The sequence below is a fragment of the Salmo salar genome, chromosome 18, assembly GCF_965601325.2.
Source record: "Salmo salar chromosome 18, fSalSal1, whole genome shotgun sequence".
Lineage (NCBI taxonomy): Eukaryota > Metazoa > Chordata > Actinopteri > Salmoniformes > Salmonidae > Salmo > Salmo salar.
In genome coordinates this window covers 70,864,517-70,880,286 of record NC_138308.1, presented here as the reverse complement: position 1 = coordinate 70,880,286, position 15,770 = coordinate 70,864,517, and the positions used below count along the sequence as shown (strand labels likewise).

At 40.2% G+C, this 15,770-nt stretch overlaps 1 protein-coding gene across 7 annotated transcripts in view; it reads right to left on the bottom strand.

Annotated features, from left to right (window-relative positions):
• Positions 1–15,770, bottom strand: part of nrxn2b (neurexin 2b) — a 937,590-nt gene that overhangs the window by 374,626 nt on the left and 547,194 nt on the right. For all 7 annotated transcript variants that reach the window (XM_045701329.2, XM_082965087.1, XM_082965083.1 and 4 more), the window contains one exon: positions 996–1,169. In XM_045701329.2, coding sequence (XP_045557285.1) covers positions 996–1,169 — 174 coding nt within the window. The remainder of the gene's footprint in view (positions 1–995; positions 1,170–15,770) is intronic.

Below are 15,770 nucleotides of genomic sequence, written 5' to 3'. Positions count from 1 at the left end.
TTATATTTAGAGTTAGCGATCTAGTTAAATATGTTTTAAGTTTCCACGTCCTCGGGTGTTGAACTCCAAATTAATTAGCCTATTATATTATTTAGTGTACATAAAGACGAATGTAATTCAGCTCTATTGAAAAAATAAAAAAAATGATCTGGAAATCCTGGAGTCCTATTTAGACAGTAAAATTGAGCAACTATCGTCTAATTGTCAACCCAAAATTCATGACAATCACTGGATTAGGTTGCACATAAAAAATAATATATTGAATCATGCATCATTGCTTGGACGTGTTAGATGGAACAGCATATTTCTTGAATACCTCAAGTAGTCTATTTATTACTGTTTTTAATAAAGCACTACAAATGACTTTATAAGGTGATTACATGTGATTACTCTCTTGGGTCCGACCAAATGATGTCACTGGTGCCACCAACTGCAGAAGTTAGTTTCACCAGTGATACCAGGGGAACATGTTAGTCTGCAGCCCTGTAATAGTAATTAACACGTAGGGTAGGTGTTGATTCGGGGGAACTGATATACCAAGCACTAATTTGCAATATAGCCTAAGTCATTAGCTAGGCTTTTATAACGTATAATGCAGAGACAGACATATAACTAGACGACACAGAGTGACAGCAGAGAAGATGCTGAGATAGATAGACAGCACAACAGGGAGGCAAACAAATGCGAGTTGGCGGATCGCAGTGATGTGGGCTGGTGTGGATAAAATGCCAGGGCCGGATTCTTGTCCCAGTCTGCCCCTGGTGAACACCAAGTGTGTGTGGTGTGTATATATTGCATGTGTTTGTGCATGCGTTCACACTTGTGTGTGTGCATACATAGGCATAATGTGTGTTTGTGGGCATGTGTGTGCGTGCCTGTGTGTGTGTCTGTGTGCATGTATGTGCATGTGTGTGGTTTGTGTATATGTGTGTCAGCTTGCGTGCATCCTCGTGCATGTACAATATGTGCATGTGTGTGTGTGAGCACCAACTCACCGTCGCAGCCTCGCTCCACCTGGCCCACCCTGTGGAGGGCATCTGCGATCAGGTCTGGCAGTCTCCCGTTGAGGTCCACCGAGGCCAGGCAGCCCTGGTACCCGTCCCGGGACGCGATCAGCTTGGGCAGACTGTTGTACATGCTCTTCCCCACGCCACCGATGTACAGCTCCCCTGGAGAGGAGAAGACAGTAACAACATGAGGAAAACTGGCCTACATTCGATCAAACTCACAATGCACAATATCTCAGGTATGATTTGTAGGGAGGTGGACTTTAAGAAAGCCTCCCGAGAAAGGTATTGACTAGCTATTACTGCAGCCACATACAAGGACTAGTGGTGTTTCTTCCTGAAAGCTATGCATCTCTGAAAATACAGGTACATTTTCCAGGTATACTGGCCTGGAGGAGGAAACTAGTGGTTCAATAATCATTGTGAAAATGTGCTATTTGTAATCCCTCCCACCATGCCCATGCCTGGTATGCAAACATACAGTACATGGCGTCAGAGATATGGTCAGAGTGTGTGTAGCTAGCTACCTAGTTTAAAATATCAACAGTACAGCATTTAACCTAAATCATCAATATTCCGTCTGGTCTGCGCAGTAGAGAGGCAGAAAGACAAAGAGGTAAATCCCAATCAGCTGATAGCCCACCCTCTTTTCCCGATGTCAATCACGTCTTTAGGAGACACTGTATAGCCTGCTTACAATTTGTGATGATGAGTGTTGTTGCAGAAATAAATAGGCATCTGCATAAAAAAGTTACAAATGTTCGCTACAGAGGCATTTGGTATGTTAGGAATTTCCAGATATGGGGGTAGGTGCCTTTTTTTTTCTTGCACCTGCCCCCTGAAAGGTCTGCATGGCCCTGCAGCATACTAACTAACATGGTCATAGTATTCCACCTGATTCTGAGTGTTTCATGTGCTTGCAACTGGCTGAAAAAGTAGGCTATCCTTGGCTATATAACTGTAAGAAATGTACAGAGGCAATTGTAGCCTAATTGAATGCTTCAAAAACAAAATTAAAAACATCAAGCAAATCTCAACAATGTTGTTGTTGTTGGCTCAATCGCCTGCACTCAAGTTAGGTTCAAGAACATGTGTAGGTAGCATTGCATCAAAATGAGTGAGCACATAAAGACGGCCTCATGAAGACGAAATGCACATTATTTTTGGTGACTGAATCTAAACCTATGCTTCTAGCTAACCTTTTGAAAACCTGATTAGAATACAATCATGTATATACTACAGCCATTATTACGATTCAACAGTGGTGTAAAGTACTTAAGTAAAAATACTTTTAAGTACTACTTAAGTCGTTTTTGGGGGTATCTGTACTTTACTATTTATATTTTTGACAACTTTTACATTTACTACACTACATTCCTAAAGACAATAATGTACTTTTTACTCCATACATTGTCCCTGACACCCAAAAGTACTCGTTACATTTTGAATGCTTAGTAGGACAGGAAAATGGTCCAATTCACACACTTATCAAGAGAACATTCCTGGTCATCCCTACTGCCTCTGATCTGGCGGACTCACTAAACACAAATGCTTTAAACTGTTCCCCTGGCTATCCGTAATTTTTTTTTTGTGTTGTCTGGTTTGCTTAATATAAGACATTATGATTTATACTTTTACTTTTGATACTTAAGTACATTTAAAACCAAATACTTTTAGACTTTTACTCAAGTAGAATTTTACTGGGTGACTTTCACTTAAGTCATTTTCTTGTAACGTATCTTTACTTTTACTCAAGTATGAAAATTGGGTTATTTTTCCACCACTGTAATTTAATTTCAACACTTACCTCGTGACAATAGTATTTATTCTGTCTGTTGTGTCATATTTTGATATTTCACTGACAACAAATCGGGTGTTGAAGGGGAGCCCCGCGCACTGAATCGTTTCCCGCCTATTTCTAATAGGCACTATGTGCTTGTGTGGAATATAAAAAACGATTGGCTTTGTGTAGCCTGGCCCTAGGCTACTATAAAGACTATGACTAGCCTACTCTACTCCTATTGCAGGTAGATTCCCTCTCAAGCATGACTTTAGTTTTTATAATGAAAGTATGTGTGTGCAGGAAATAATTTGTAAACAAAGATTGAATAAACAGCTGTGACTGATTTAATAGAATCCAGCCCACTGGTGCAATGCCACTCTCACTTGCAACTGTTCATCACTCAATTTCTCCCCTTACAGCAAATGTTTGCTAATGTTTATTTATCATTCTGGCATTTTACAGCACATTCCTACTGCTAGACAACCGACATTATTATACAAAATCACACGCGAGTAGACATTTTGGAAGAAGAGTTGAACTTAGACCTACACATTCTGTGTCGCCGACCTGTTCTTAACACAGTAGAATATTTGTGGATTGATTAGGCAAGCGTGCATATAGATATAGAATGGTCTATGACTATGTCGAGTTTTTTCTTTCCTAATGTCTTTATTCGTCAAAAGGGGGATTCTCCAGTTGAAACAATAACAAATTTGCCACGCCCCTGTTTCTGTAAAAAGTTGAGGGATGGGGCTGGAGAAATGTAACCACTCAAATGTATAAACAGCGCTATGGATGCAAGGACTGACCAGCCATGATATCAGAATTACAGTTTTAATCATGTTTCGAGGCTATATAGTGTTTGTTTATATTTACTTTGTTTACAAACAATGTAAAATAAGCTTACATTTTGGGTTATGATGGGGTACAACAGTTGACCTAAGCTCATGAGGCATTTATAAGTTATATTATTCAAGAATAAATGGGTAGGCCTACATATCGTTAATGTATAAATCCAAAAATGGATGTAGCAACGGCAGATTGTCCCTTTAAATGTATATTTTAATTATGCCTATGTTTTGATATGTTGATAATGGCTATTGGCCATTGATATTCAAGCTATCAAGAAGTAGGCCTATTACGTATAAAAAATTATTGTAAAACATTTAAAAAATGATTAAAAAAATGAAATTCTAAATAAAACAAAAAATAGGGGGAGAAAATGAAGTGAATACTCAAAGGGAGGGGATTGAGAAATAATTGAATTGATATTATTTGTAATCAATTAAGCTTTGCAGACATTTGGGAGTCTTTCCTGTGCTAAAGCCATTAAGACAGACCAGATAGGCCAAATCAATAAAACAGAGGAAACAGACTGCAAATCAGCACATGTAGTTTAACAGTTCGACAGAAACAACATCTGTCGGAAATAGATAAAGCTGCACTGGAGAAAATAAACTAAAAATAGGGATTTTAAGACTACCCCGTGGATGTCACTGCCCCGCACTCTCTCTTGCACTCTCTCTGTAGTCTCTCACTATCCAGTTACAAGACTTGAGAAATTGACATGCTGGCAGTGGCACTTCCTATTGGAGGACTGTCATGTCACAACAGCTGTTGATTCAGGTAGCCTGCCTGTAAACACTGGTCATCATAATGGAGTGGACCAGAGGAGTGACATTTAGAACCAGCTATAAGTGGTGAGGAATACTCTTGGGATCGAATTCCACTCTGAAAAAATGCTCATAGTTATGGAATAGAGTGCATGTAACATGTCTCCACTGATCTGATTCACGGCATTGAGTTAAGGGGACTGAGAAAGGGTACTGTACACAGGATTGGGATTGATGTTTGATGCAGACACAGTATTCCTTTCAATATTCCTTTGTGAGCTCTTAAATTCACATAACACTGTCTTTGGGAGGTGAGGGTTTATGATTTTTCAAACCAGAGATTGACCGTTATTGAAGATAGACCAATTAAATACTGTCAATCTTCAATAACTATCTAAAGTAAAGCCATTGTATTTAAAAAAAATATTATTTATGCATTTTCTCTTTATCCATTTCTTATTTTTATGTTTAAAAAGTACGTTTTTCTGCTCAAAAGATATTGCAAAAGGTGTTGGTGAGAATGCCAAACTAAATTATGAAGAATCAGTACATCAAAACTCCTTTGATGTAAGTACAATAAGAATAAAACAACTATTTTGCTCCTGGCATTTCTTATCATTTCTTCATTCAGCCTTTATCTAAACCAGGAAGTCACATTGAAATTAAAAAAAATACATCGTGGGTATATATTTCCAAAGGAACCATTGGCTAAAAGGGCAACCCTAGCAAAGTAAATACAGGGCCATCATGCCGCCTTTGTTTGTCTAAATTCAGCAAAACTCTGTGGACGACATTCATAAAAGTGCCCCGAAAATGAATCTTTGATTTTGAATGAAGCAATAAGCCCACTAGGTCAAATAGTGTCAGAGTAATTGAATAAGTCAATTATGGTTCGCAGTTCTCTTCCTAAAACTAATGTGTGCTTGACACTTAATGCATCTCAGTCAAGGCTGTGAGGCATTCTAATCAATACTGTGGATTCATTAGCTGCATAACTGAATGATGCCCTCAAATTGTAGAGAAGAAGATTCGCTTCTCAAATATGCATTTTTATCGCTGACTTACTCCAAAAAGGGCAAAGCAGTTTTTGAAAAGTTAGCAGACATTTTCAAGAGTAAGGGACTGACTTTAACACATTCGGGATGAGGAGAAATAACCTTTATTTGTATCAACGATGTAAAAAAAGCTGTTTTTGTCTGGTTTAGAAGATCGAGCACGTGCGCACACACACACAGACCTGTGTGTGGGGTATTGTGTGTCCCACTCCAGCTGCGTTCCTCTCTGGGTCCCTTCATTGGGTTGGTAATTGGTCTGTGGTAATTAGTGATCTCGCTCTCCCTCTCGCTCCCCCTCTCTCTGGCTCTCACCGTGCCCTCAGAATGTCACCTCTCTTGGGTCGACCTTCCTCTTGCCTGTTAGGAGCACTTATTTTGGACTTGTGTGCGTGTGAGCGTTCTGTAATGTATTTCGACTCCTCTTAGAAACATAGTAAGACATTTTGTGGCCAGTGTTTTAGGTCATATTTGCTTGAGTAAGGGTTTTAGGCTATGTATCCCTTTGTGAGAGATAGTAAGAGAGTTCTGTGCTCCATTATGGGTCCTCCGTGAGATACTGTGAGAATGTTTTGTGCTCCATTTCTTCTTTTAGTGTTTTATAAGGAAACAGAGTTGTGGTTAGTGTTTTGATTCTCCTCCCCAGCTCAGGCAGTGATGAATGTTCTAGTGCACAGGTCTGCGTCCCAAATGGCACCCTATTCCTTATATAGTGCACTACTTTTGACCAGGGTCTATTGGGCTATGTTAAAAAATAGTGCACTATAATGGTGAGAAGGGTGCCATTTGGGATGCACATGGGGTCTAGAGGTCCACCAGAGGGGACCAATTACAGCCTCTCAGATACGGCCGGGGCTACTTCCACTGTGCATCTGCGGTTACCATAACAACTTCTCATGGACCCCTGGGTAAGGCTGTGCTGCATCTGAGCAGACAGACAGAGAGAGGGCTGCTGGGATAGGGCCCCTGGAGGGCCACTAAGAGCAAGCTCAGTAACACCTGTGTCTGGTACACTAGTGACTTCATATTTTAAATAAGCTTGTACTGTAGTCAAACACTTGTCTACACAACTCTTTTATAGTCTTTTAAAAACAGATTGAAAAAACATTGTATCACAGCACCTCCGCTCATTCTAAATATCTAATTTAACTGTACTGTATATAACAATATAAATATGTACAGTATATGCTTGCAGCACCAGGATTGTAGGTTGGATTCCCACAGGGGACCAGTACGAAAAAAGTATGAAAATGTATGCGCTCACTACTCTGGATATATATATTGTGTAAATAGTATTTTTGTTGTCTCTTGGTGTCTTATTTTGTTTTGAATGTAATATAATATATATTTTTTAGGGGGTAGATCAGCTTTAATATTGCAGCTAGATTGTAGCTTCCATCAGTGTAATTGTCTGTATCACTTCCAATCCCCCATAAATGATTTGCAAATATATATACATATACACACATATACATACATACATACATACATACATACATACATACACATATAAATACATACATCAATATCTTTAAAAATATATATATTTACTTCATTACCCTCCAACTCTACCACCCCTCCCCGAATTGGAGCAAACTAGTGAACAACAATGCTTAGGCCTGTATTTCCAGCTTATACATACTATACTTCCAGTTTATACATACTTATACATACTAATACTATATTACAATAGTTTTATTAGTTTATTTTAACTCTTGTCCTTCCTCTACCCTCATCCTCTCCCATATATTTATATTTGCCATATCTTGCAAACTGTACTCTTTCAAAAAAGTTCTTAAACTATATACGTTTTACGGACACAGTATGTTTTACATTAGTTATCTTGTTGTTATTAGTCCCAACCTTCAGCTCTGTTCAACCACTCCCATGCTCCTTCAGGCTAGGGTCTATTTTTCTCCACTTCCTGTCTGACTGACGTGGCCAAAGTAAACTGCCTGTTACTCCGGCCCAGAAGCCAGGATATGCATATAGTTGGTACCATTGAATAGAAAACACTTTGAGGTTTGTAGAAATGTTAAAATAATGTATGAGATTATAACACAATTGATATGGTAGCCAAACCTCCAAAGCAAACCAACCAGGAAAATGTTTTTTTTTGAGAGCCCATGCTCTTTCAATGGAGAGCTATGTGTCCTATGCAATTTCAGCTCCCAGACTGCAATTCCTATGGCTTCCACTAGATGTCAACAGTCTTTGTTCAAGGTTTTAGGCTTGTTTCTTCCCAAACAAGGAAGAATTTTGAGTTTTCGTACAAGGAGACAGAGTTGGAAATCAGTTAGAAACATCCTGCCTGTTTGGCCCTGTCCGGGGGTATCATCGGATGGGGCCACAGTGTCTTCTGATCCCTCCTGTCTCAGCCTCCAGTATTTATGCTGCAGTAGTTTATGTGTCGGGGGGCTAGGGTCAGTCTGTTACATCTGGAGTATTTCTCTTGTCTTATCCGGTGTCCTGTGTGTATTTAAATATGCTCTCTCTAATTCTCTCTTTCTCTCTTTCTGTCTTTCTCTCGGAGGACCTGAGCCCTAGGACCATGCCTCAGGACTACCTGGTATGATGACTCCTTGCTGTCCCCAGTCCACCTGGCCGTGCTGCTGCTCCAGTTTCAACTGTTCTGCCTGCGGCTATGGAACCCTGACCTGTTCACCGGACGTGCTTGTTGCACCCTCGACAACTACTATGATTATTATTATTTGACCATGCTGGTCATTTATGAACATTTTAACATTTTAACATTTTGACCATGTTCTGTTATAATATCCACCCTGCACAGCCAGAAGAGGACTGGCCACCCCTCATAGCCTGGTTCCTCTCTAGGTTTCTTCCTAGGTTTTTGGCCTTTCTAGGGAGTTTTTCCTAGGGAGTTTTTCCTAGCCACCGTGCTTCTTTCACATGCTTTGCTTGCTGTTTGGGGTTTTAGGCTGGGTTTCTGTACAGCACTTTGAGAATATCAGCTGATGTACGAAGGGCTATATAAAAATAAATTTGATTTGATATTTTGACTTGTTTTAACAAAGTTTAGCAGTTGCTTTTTGGATTCCTTTCTCTGCATGTTGAACGAGTGGATTACTCAAATCGATGGCGCCAACTAAACAGACCTTTTGGGATATAAAGAATGATTTTATCTAACAAAACGACCATGCATGTTGTAGCTGGGACCCTTGGGATTGCAAATCAGAGGAGGATTTTCAAAAAGTAAGTGAATATTTAATCGCTATTTGTGATTTTACGAAGCCAGTGCTGGTTGAAAAATAAGACACTTGTATGTACCTAGATGTTTAATATCCATAATTTCTATGATTATTTATTTGAATTGCGCCCCCTCCAATTTCACCGGAAGTTGTCGGCAGGTGTCCCGCTGACGGGACGCCGAGCCCTAAGAAACCATATTGGATTTCCATTTGCCATATATTTTTCAAATGTGCTGTGATGTTTCACAAAGGTTCTGAACCTTTCTATTCTCATTCTTTATACAGATTGTAAATTAAAAATATATTTTTTGCTAAAAGTATTATTATATTATTGATCGATTGACTATGACTTTTCAGATCGCTGAGTAGTGCTATCTGCAGGGTTAGCTCCAGGTAATTATTGCAATTCTTCAACAATTCCTGGACCTGTGACCAAAAACAAGTTACATATGGACAGTACCAAAACAAATGATCTAATGATTCTGCTTTTTCACAGCAAAATCTGCAGAGCTGGGAAGGTTGTATCCCCCATATAAATAACATTCTGTTGGTTGCAAGAATTCTGTATAATAATTTTAATGGAAAATTTCAACGTTTTAAATCCGGCATCATTTTGCGTATCAAATCATAAACCACGTGCCATGGAATCGGTATGTCATTTTGTAATCTATATGGCATGGCTGTAAATTTTTTGGTCCTTTAATGAAACTGGTATACTTTCCTCTTCCATTTTTGCGGTATTGCCGCAATTAGCTGGTTGTAATTTTGGGTAGAGCGGACATTTGCATATGTTTTAGTTAGCTGCATGTATGACACCAGTCGTATATCATTTACAAAGATTATACCTTTGTTAAACATTTTTTCAGAAAATAATGTTTTTTTTATCAATTACTATATTTGAGTTTAACCACAATATTTGTTATATTATTTGTTCTGTATTTTCTGGTGGATTAAATTGAAATTGCAACCAACTGTCTATGCCTTGTTTTAAAAAAATATTGAGATTTGGGAGATGATTTCCTTTTCAAATAACTGAAAGTGAGAGGTTGTAATCTGAATAAAGGGGAAAATGCCTTTCTTGAACATAATGTAGGGTGAGACATTCTTACTAATTTTCTAGAGAACCAGTTTGGATTTAAGCATAACTTTTGTATGACTGAAGCCTTTAGTGAGAGGTCTAATGTTTTAATATTTCATAATTTCTGCCCTTCGAATTCATATTCATTATATAAATATGCCTGTTTAATTTTGTCTGGCTTGCCGTTCTAAATGAAATTGAATATTTTTTCTCATATAATAACTGTTCGCTAGGTGTTGGCAAGACCATGATATGACTAAAGATATGACTAAAGAGTTAGTCATGGTGATTTTCCACAAATAGAAAGGTATTTACCTTTCCATGGTTGCAAGATCTTATCTATTTTTGTCAACTTTCTATAAAAATGTATTGGAGTGAGATCATTTATTTATTTTTGGGATATGTATACCGCGTATATCCACATCACCATCAGACCATTTTATTAGTAAACTATATGGTAAAGTAAAGGTACTATTTATTTTGCGATCCAATACGTAATATCACTTGGTTGTAATCCAGAGAGGTAGGAGAAAATATCTAGATCCTCAGATCCTCTGAGGCTGTGGAGGGATCCAAGTTGTGGATTTAAAGAAAACATGAATCATCAGCATACAATGACACCTTTGTTTTTAAGCCCTGTATTTCTATTCCCTTGATATTATTGTTGGATCTAATTTTAATAGCTAACTTTTCGATGGCCATAATAAATAGATATGCCGATAGTGGACAACCTTGTTTTACTCATCTTGACAGTTTAAAACTTGCTGAGAAGTAGCCATTATTTACTATTTTACACCTAGGGTTACTATACATGATTTTAACACATTTTATAAGAGATTCTCCAAAATTGAAATATTCCAGGCATTTATATATAAACTCCAGTCGTACTTTATCAAAAGCCTTTTCAAGTCGGCTATGAATAGCAGGCCTGGTTCACAGATTTTTCATCGTGTTTTATTGTTTCCAGTACTTGCCTTATATTATGTCCAGTGTATCGTCCATGTAAAAAACCTGTCTGATTAGAATGAATAATGTCCAACAATACCTTTTTAATTCTATGTGCTATACATTGCTCGAATTTTTGCATCACAACACTGAAGTGTAAGGGGCCTCCAATTTTTTAAATGGACTGGATCTTTATATTTCCCACTTGTATCCCGTTTCAGTAATAATGAAATCAGACCTTGTTGAGTTTACATAGGAGTGGTTAAAACTTGCTAATAACGGTCCTCTCAGTATATAAAAAAAGGTTTGGTATACCTCAACTGGTATGCCATCCAACCCTGGAGTTTTCCCAGACTTAAAGGCTTTAATTGCATCAAGAAGTTCCTCCTCTGTAGTTTCACCTGGCTGTTAATTTTACATTATTAATAGAAAAAAAACATGCAATTAGCTTCGGTTAGAGGAGATGGAGGAGACTGAAACAAAAACATATGCTTAAAGTACTTTGCTTCCTCTTTCAAAATATGATTTGGTCAATCATAGGTGACGCCATCATTTGTAACAAGTTTCAGTAAATTGTTTTTGGTAGCATTTCTATGTTGAAGATTAAAAATAATTTGGTGAATTTTTCCCCATTTTCCATCGAGTTATTATTATAATATATTACATCTGATCTTTGTTGAATGAGTTCATCCATTTCTTTTTTGTTTTTCCTCTAAGTTATTATGCGTTTCTATGGTACAGTTTTAGATCTTATGTTGTTCTTCTCTATTACTGTTCTGTACTTAGTCATGTATTTGTATGTTTTATGTGGACCCCAGGAAGAGTGCAAGTGCAGCAGCTAATGGGGATCCTAATCAACTAAACTATAGCACTGACTAACCTCAGTTCACTTGACCTGCAGTCAATCAACTCACTTACAGAATCATCTCAATTCACAATGATGATACTCTATATTATTGTCACAATCGTCGTAAGAACTGGACCAAGGCGCAGCGTATGTAGCGTTCCACATCTTTATTATAAAGTGAAACTTCAGCAAATACAAAACAATAAACGAACAAACGAAACGTGACGTTCTGGAGTGCTCACAGGCAACTACACAAAACCAAAACAAGATCCCACAAAACACAGTGGGGAAATGGCTGCCTAAATATGATCCCCAATCAGAGACAACGATAAACGGCTGCCTCTGATTGGGAACCATACCAGGCCAACATAGAAATAAAGCAACCTAGATTATCCACCCTAGTCACACCCCGACCTAACCAACATAGTGAATAAAAGGCTCTCTATGGTCAGGGCGTGACAATTATATCATTTTCTTGGCACATTTTCCTAAAATAGACTGCTTTTGTCAAGCAGCTGTCCCTTAGACCAAGGCTACTGTGAAATCCAAAGATACTCCTTAGACACTGTCCCCTCAAATTGCCTCCCTAACACAGAAACAAACATTAAGTCTCATTAAAAGGTCTATTATGAACCTCTCCCTCCAGCTATCTGGTTTATTGGCAACATTGTTGATTTTCCTCCAGCCATCACAAGAAGAGAGTATTTGTCTGGCTGGCGCTAACTGCCTCTAATTGACACAAATTGAATGGACGTTGATGCTGACACACACACACACACACACACACACACACACACACACACACACACACACACACACACACACACACACACACACACACACACACACACACACACACACACACACACACACACACACACACACACACACACTGGATGAATGGCTGGCAGAAGCTGTGCAGTAGAGGGCCAAGACTGGAGGACGTCAATGGAAGTATTGTATAGGAGCAGGCAGGGAATCTTTGATTGTAAATTACATTGCAATTCGACTCAGCAGAGTGCCACAACAAACGGACTGCAGTAAATGAATGTTGTCGCCGCTTGGAGTGTTAACTGATGAAACCAAATTATCGGTTGTATTATTATTATTATTGTGTCTCATATTGTGCTTCTGAGTGAGTGTGTGACAACGCCATGTGTAGGGATTCAAATTGAGCAAAAATATTTGACTATACCTGCAGGTGAATTTAGAAATGTAGTTTGAAATGATGCGTTGGAAGGTTCATCTCGCTCTGTTCATTAGGCTACTTTAACTGGTGACGTGCACTTTCTGGTTCTCTCTAGGAAATCTCTGATGCTATTTTCATCTGTGTTGTTGTGTCTGTCAGAAATGGCCTCCACACAGTACAATAGAACCACAACAAAAAGGACAGCATTTCTGTCACGTCGACATTCTGCTTTGTGGCAGTACTCAACCTTCTTCCCTCGCACACACACCTGGGCGTCATTCCGCCATTGTTCTACATACACGCACGCACACGAGCTCACACAGACATACCTCAGTGGATTTGTCCTTTATTGGCAGCCCAGTTCTGAGTGCCCTACACAATGAAATCACCTGGGTGCTCTGTATATCCAGTGCCCTCCAGCCTAGTCAAGAGAGGTGAGGGAGAGGATGAAATGGAGGGAGGGAGCGGGAGATGAGGCAGAGCGAGAAAGAGAGAGAGGAGGCAGAAAGAGAAAGAGGTAGAAGAGAGATAGAGAAAGGCAGAGGAGAGAGAGAGAAAGAGCGAACGCAGGCATGCCAAGTAGGAGTGTCTCATCTGCTCCAAATCCACTCTCTTTCACAATGACTAGCCATACAGCCTCCCTGGCCCTCATGGTTCTTCCACCCGGGCATGGTACTAAGTGGGGCATCAGTGAAGCAGTATCCTGGGGAAGGGCACCATAGCTACAGGCTCTCTCGGGCAGCTAAGCCCAGGAGAGAGCAATCTCCATGGGCCATAAACGCTGCTCCTGTGGGCAGTCTGGCTGACATGCATCAAAGCTCTTTATACACACACTGTGTGTGTGAGTGTGGGCGCGCGCGTGCGCGTGTGTGTGTGTGTGTGTGTGTGTGTGTGTGTGTGTGTGTGTGTGTGTGTGTGTGTGTGTGTCTCTCTCTCTTTGTAGTTTGTGAACACACACACACACAGCAACGTGACACGCCTACACTCTCCAATAGCCTCTCTCCTGCCTTCAACTCCCTGATCCAACAGCTCGGGACAAAAGTCCTAGTTCTCACTCACGTTTCCACACAATACCTCCACAACAGTCTCCAATAGTACAGGCTGTGCCTCCACATTCACGCTCCTATTGAGAGATGTTTGTCAGGCCTAACTGCTAACAGCCAGACCTTGAGAGCTTTTCAACTGCACTGAATGGAAGCCTCTGTTTAACTGTGACACTCTCCGAGATTGGATAGAGTAAAACTGACAGGCGTCATTACACAGTTCCATGCCTGCTTTCTCTCCCTTGCTATATCTCGCTCTGTATCTATTTATGGCGCTCTCTTCCTCTCTCTCTCTCTCTCTCTGTCTCACCGCCTTTCTCTCTCGGCTGCTCTTTATTTCTCCCTCTCTCCCTCCCTCTCCTCTGTGAGAGGTCTGTCAGCTGGGTGATGGAGAGGGGGACACGCGCCTGTTAAAACACAAGTGCGTCCCCGCGACAACGCCCGTCCGTCAGGGGGACATTTTTACTGGGCAGCCTTGTCAGAGGGAAGAGCCCAGCCTATCGGAAGCTGGGGAATTATGACTGATGGGGGATTTGGCCACTGTTGTCGTCTCCTAAATCAACTGCCCTCTCCTCCCCTCTGCTCGCCTCACTGCACTGTAGTAGTCAGCAGTATAGGGCAACAAACTGGAAAATGTGCTGCTATCCACTGGTGGTCAACACACTCTCCCACACAAACCAAAACACAGGGGAAGGCGGCCATTTTGTTATGGCTGAACTACACTGCAAAATCAATGACTCAAGGTAACCCTGAACTCATTGTGAAACGCTTTATGAAACTCTGCTTTCGCCAACCACTCGCCAACCGCGATTCGCTCCGGTGGAGATCGATGTGACAAAGACCAGCACAACAAAGGAGACCATTTTGAACAAAGTGTTTGTCCTCTGCTAAACCTTAACCCACAGCTATCCTCAATGTACCTGCTTATATCCCCTAATGGGAGTCATTGATTTCAGGTCTTTATTTTGTTACCTGCTTTAACAGACACACAACACACACATGGTTTCTGCTGGTGTCTCTAACAGACACGGAGCACACTCACGTGCACGCGCACACGCACGTGTACGCACTCGCACACCAGAAAAGTGCCTTTCCTCTCCCTCCGTTTTCAACAAAACTCTGGCAGCCAGCAGGCGAGGAGAAGCGGGGAGGAGGGAAGGAGGGAAAATGGCCACTGCTCTGAGTAGTACCACAGTAAATTGTGGTCTACCACAGGTCAGTGGAAGAATTTAAAACACTGCTCAATCGCAGCACTCAAGCGGCTTGCCTATCACTTATTCACAGAGCACTGCCTGGGAGGTAGAAAGGCATAAGAGAGGGGGATAGTAAGATATATAATTGCATAATAATACATATTTATAGGAGTGAGGCGGAGAGAAACTATTTGATGATGTTGATCATGAAAGTTCTGCCAACGTTGATTATGACCTTGTAGATTATGTTGATACTCATTACAAAAGGGAAAATTAACTACATCCTAATACGCTTATAGGATACCAATGGAGTTAGGCGCCGTACTATTTATTTGAGATGATTATGCAAATACACGCGAGCTCTGCTTCAGCACATCTTCATCAAATCAAATCTCTGCCCACCTTTCACTTCCCTCTCAAAATGGAAATCAGAAATACGGCCGGGTGGAGACTCGAGATTATTTAATAGAAAGTAAATGAAACACACATACACAGACACTCAGTCACCCACACACACACATTGTCACGCCCTGACCTTAGAGATCCTTATTATTCTCTATGTTTGGTTAGGTCAGGGTGTGACTCGGGTGGGAAAGTCTATGTTTTCTATTTCTTCGTTTTTGGCCGAGTGTGGTTCCCAATCAGAGGCAGCTGTCTATCGTTGTCTCTGATTGGGGATCATATATAAGTTGTCATTTTCCTTTTGGGTTTTTGTGGGATCTTGTTTTCTGTTTAGTGTCTGTGCCTGACAGAACTGTTCGCTTTCGTTTTGTTGCTGTAGTTATTTTGTTTTAGTGTTTCTTGAATAAAC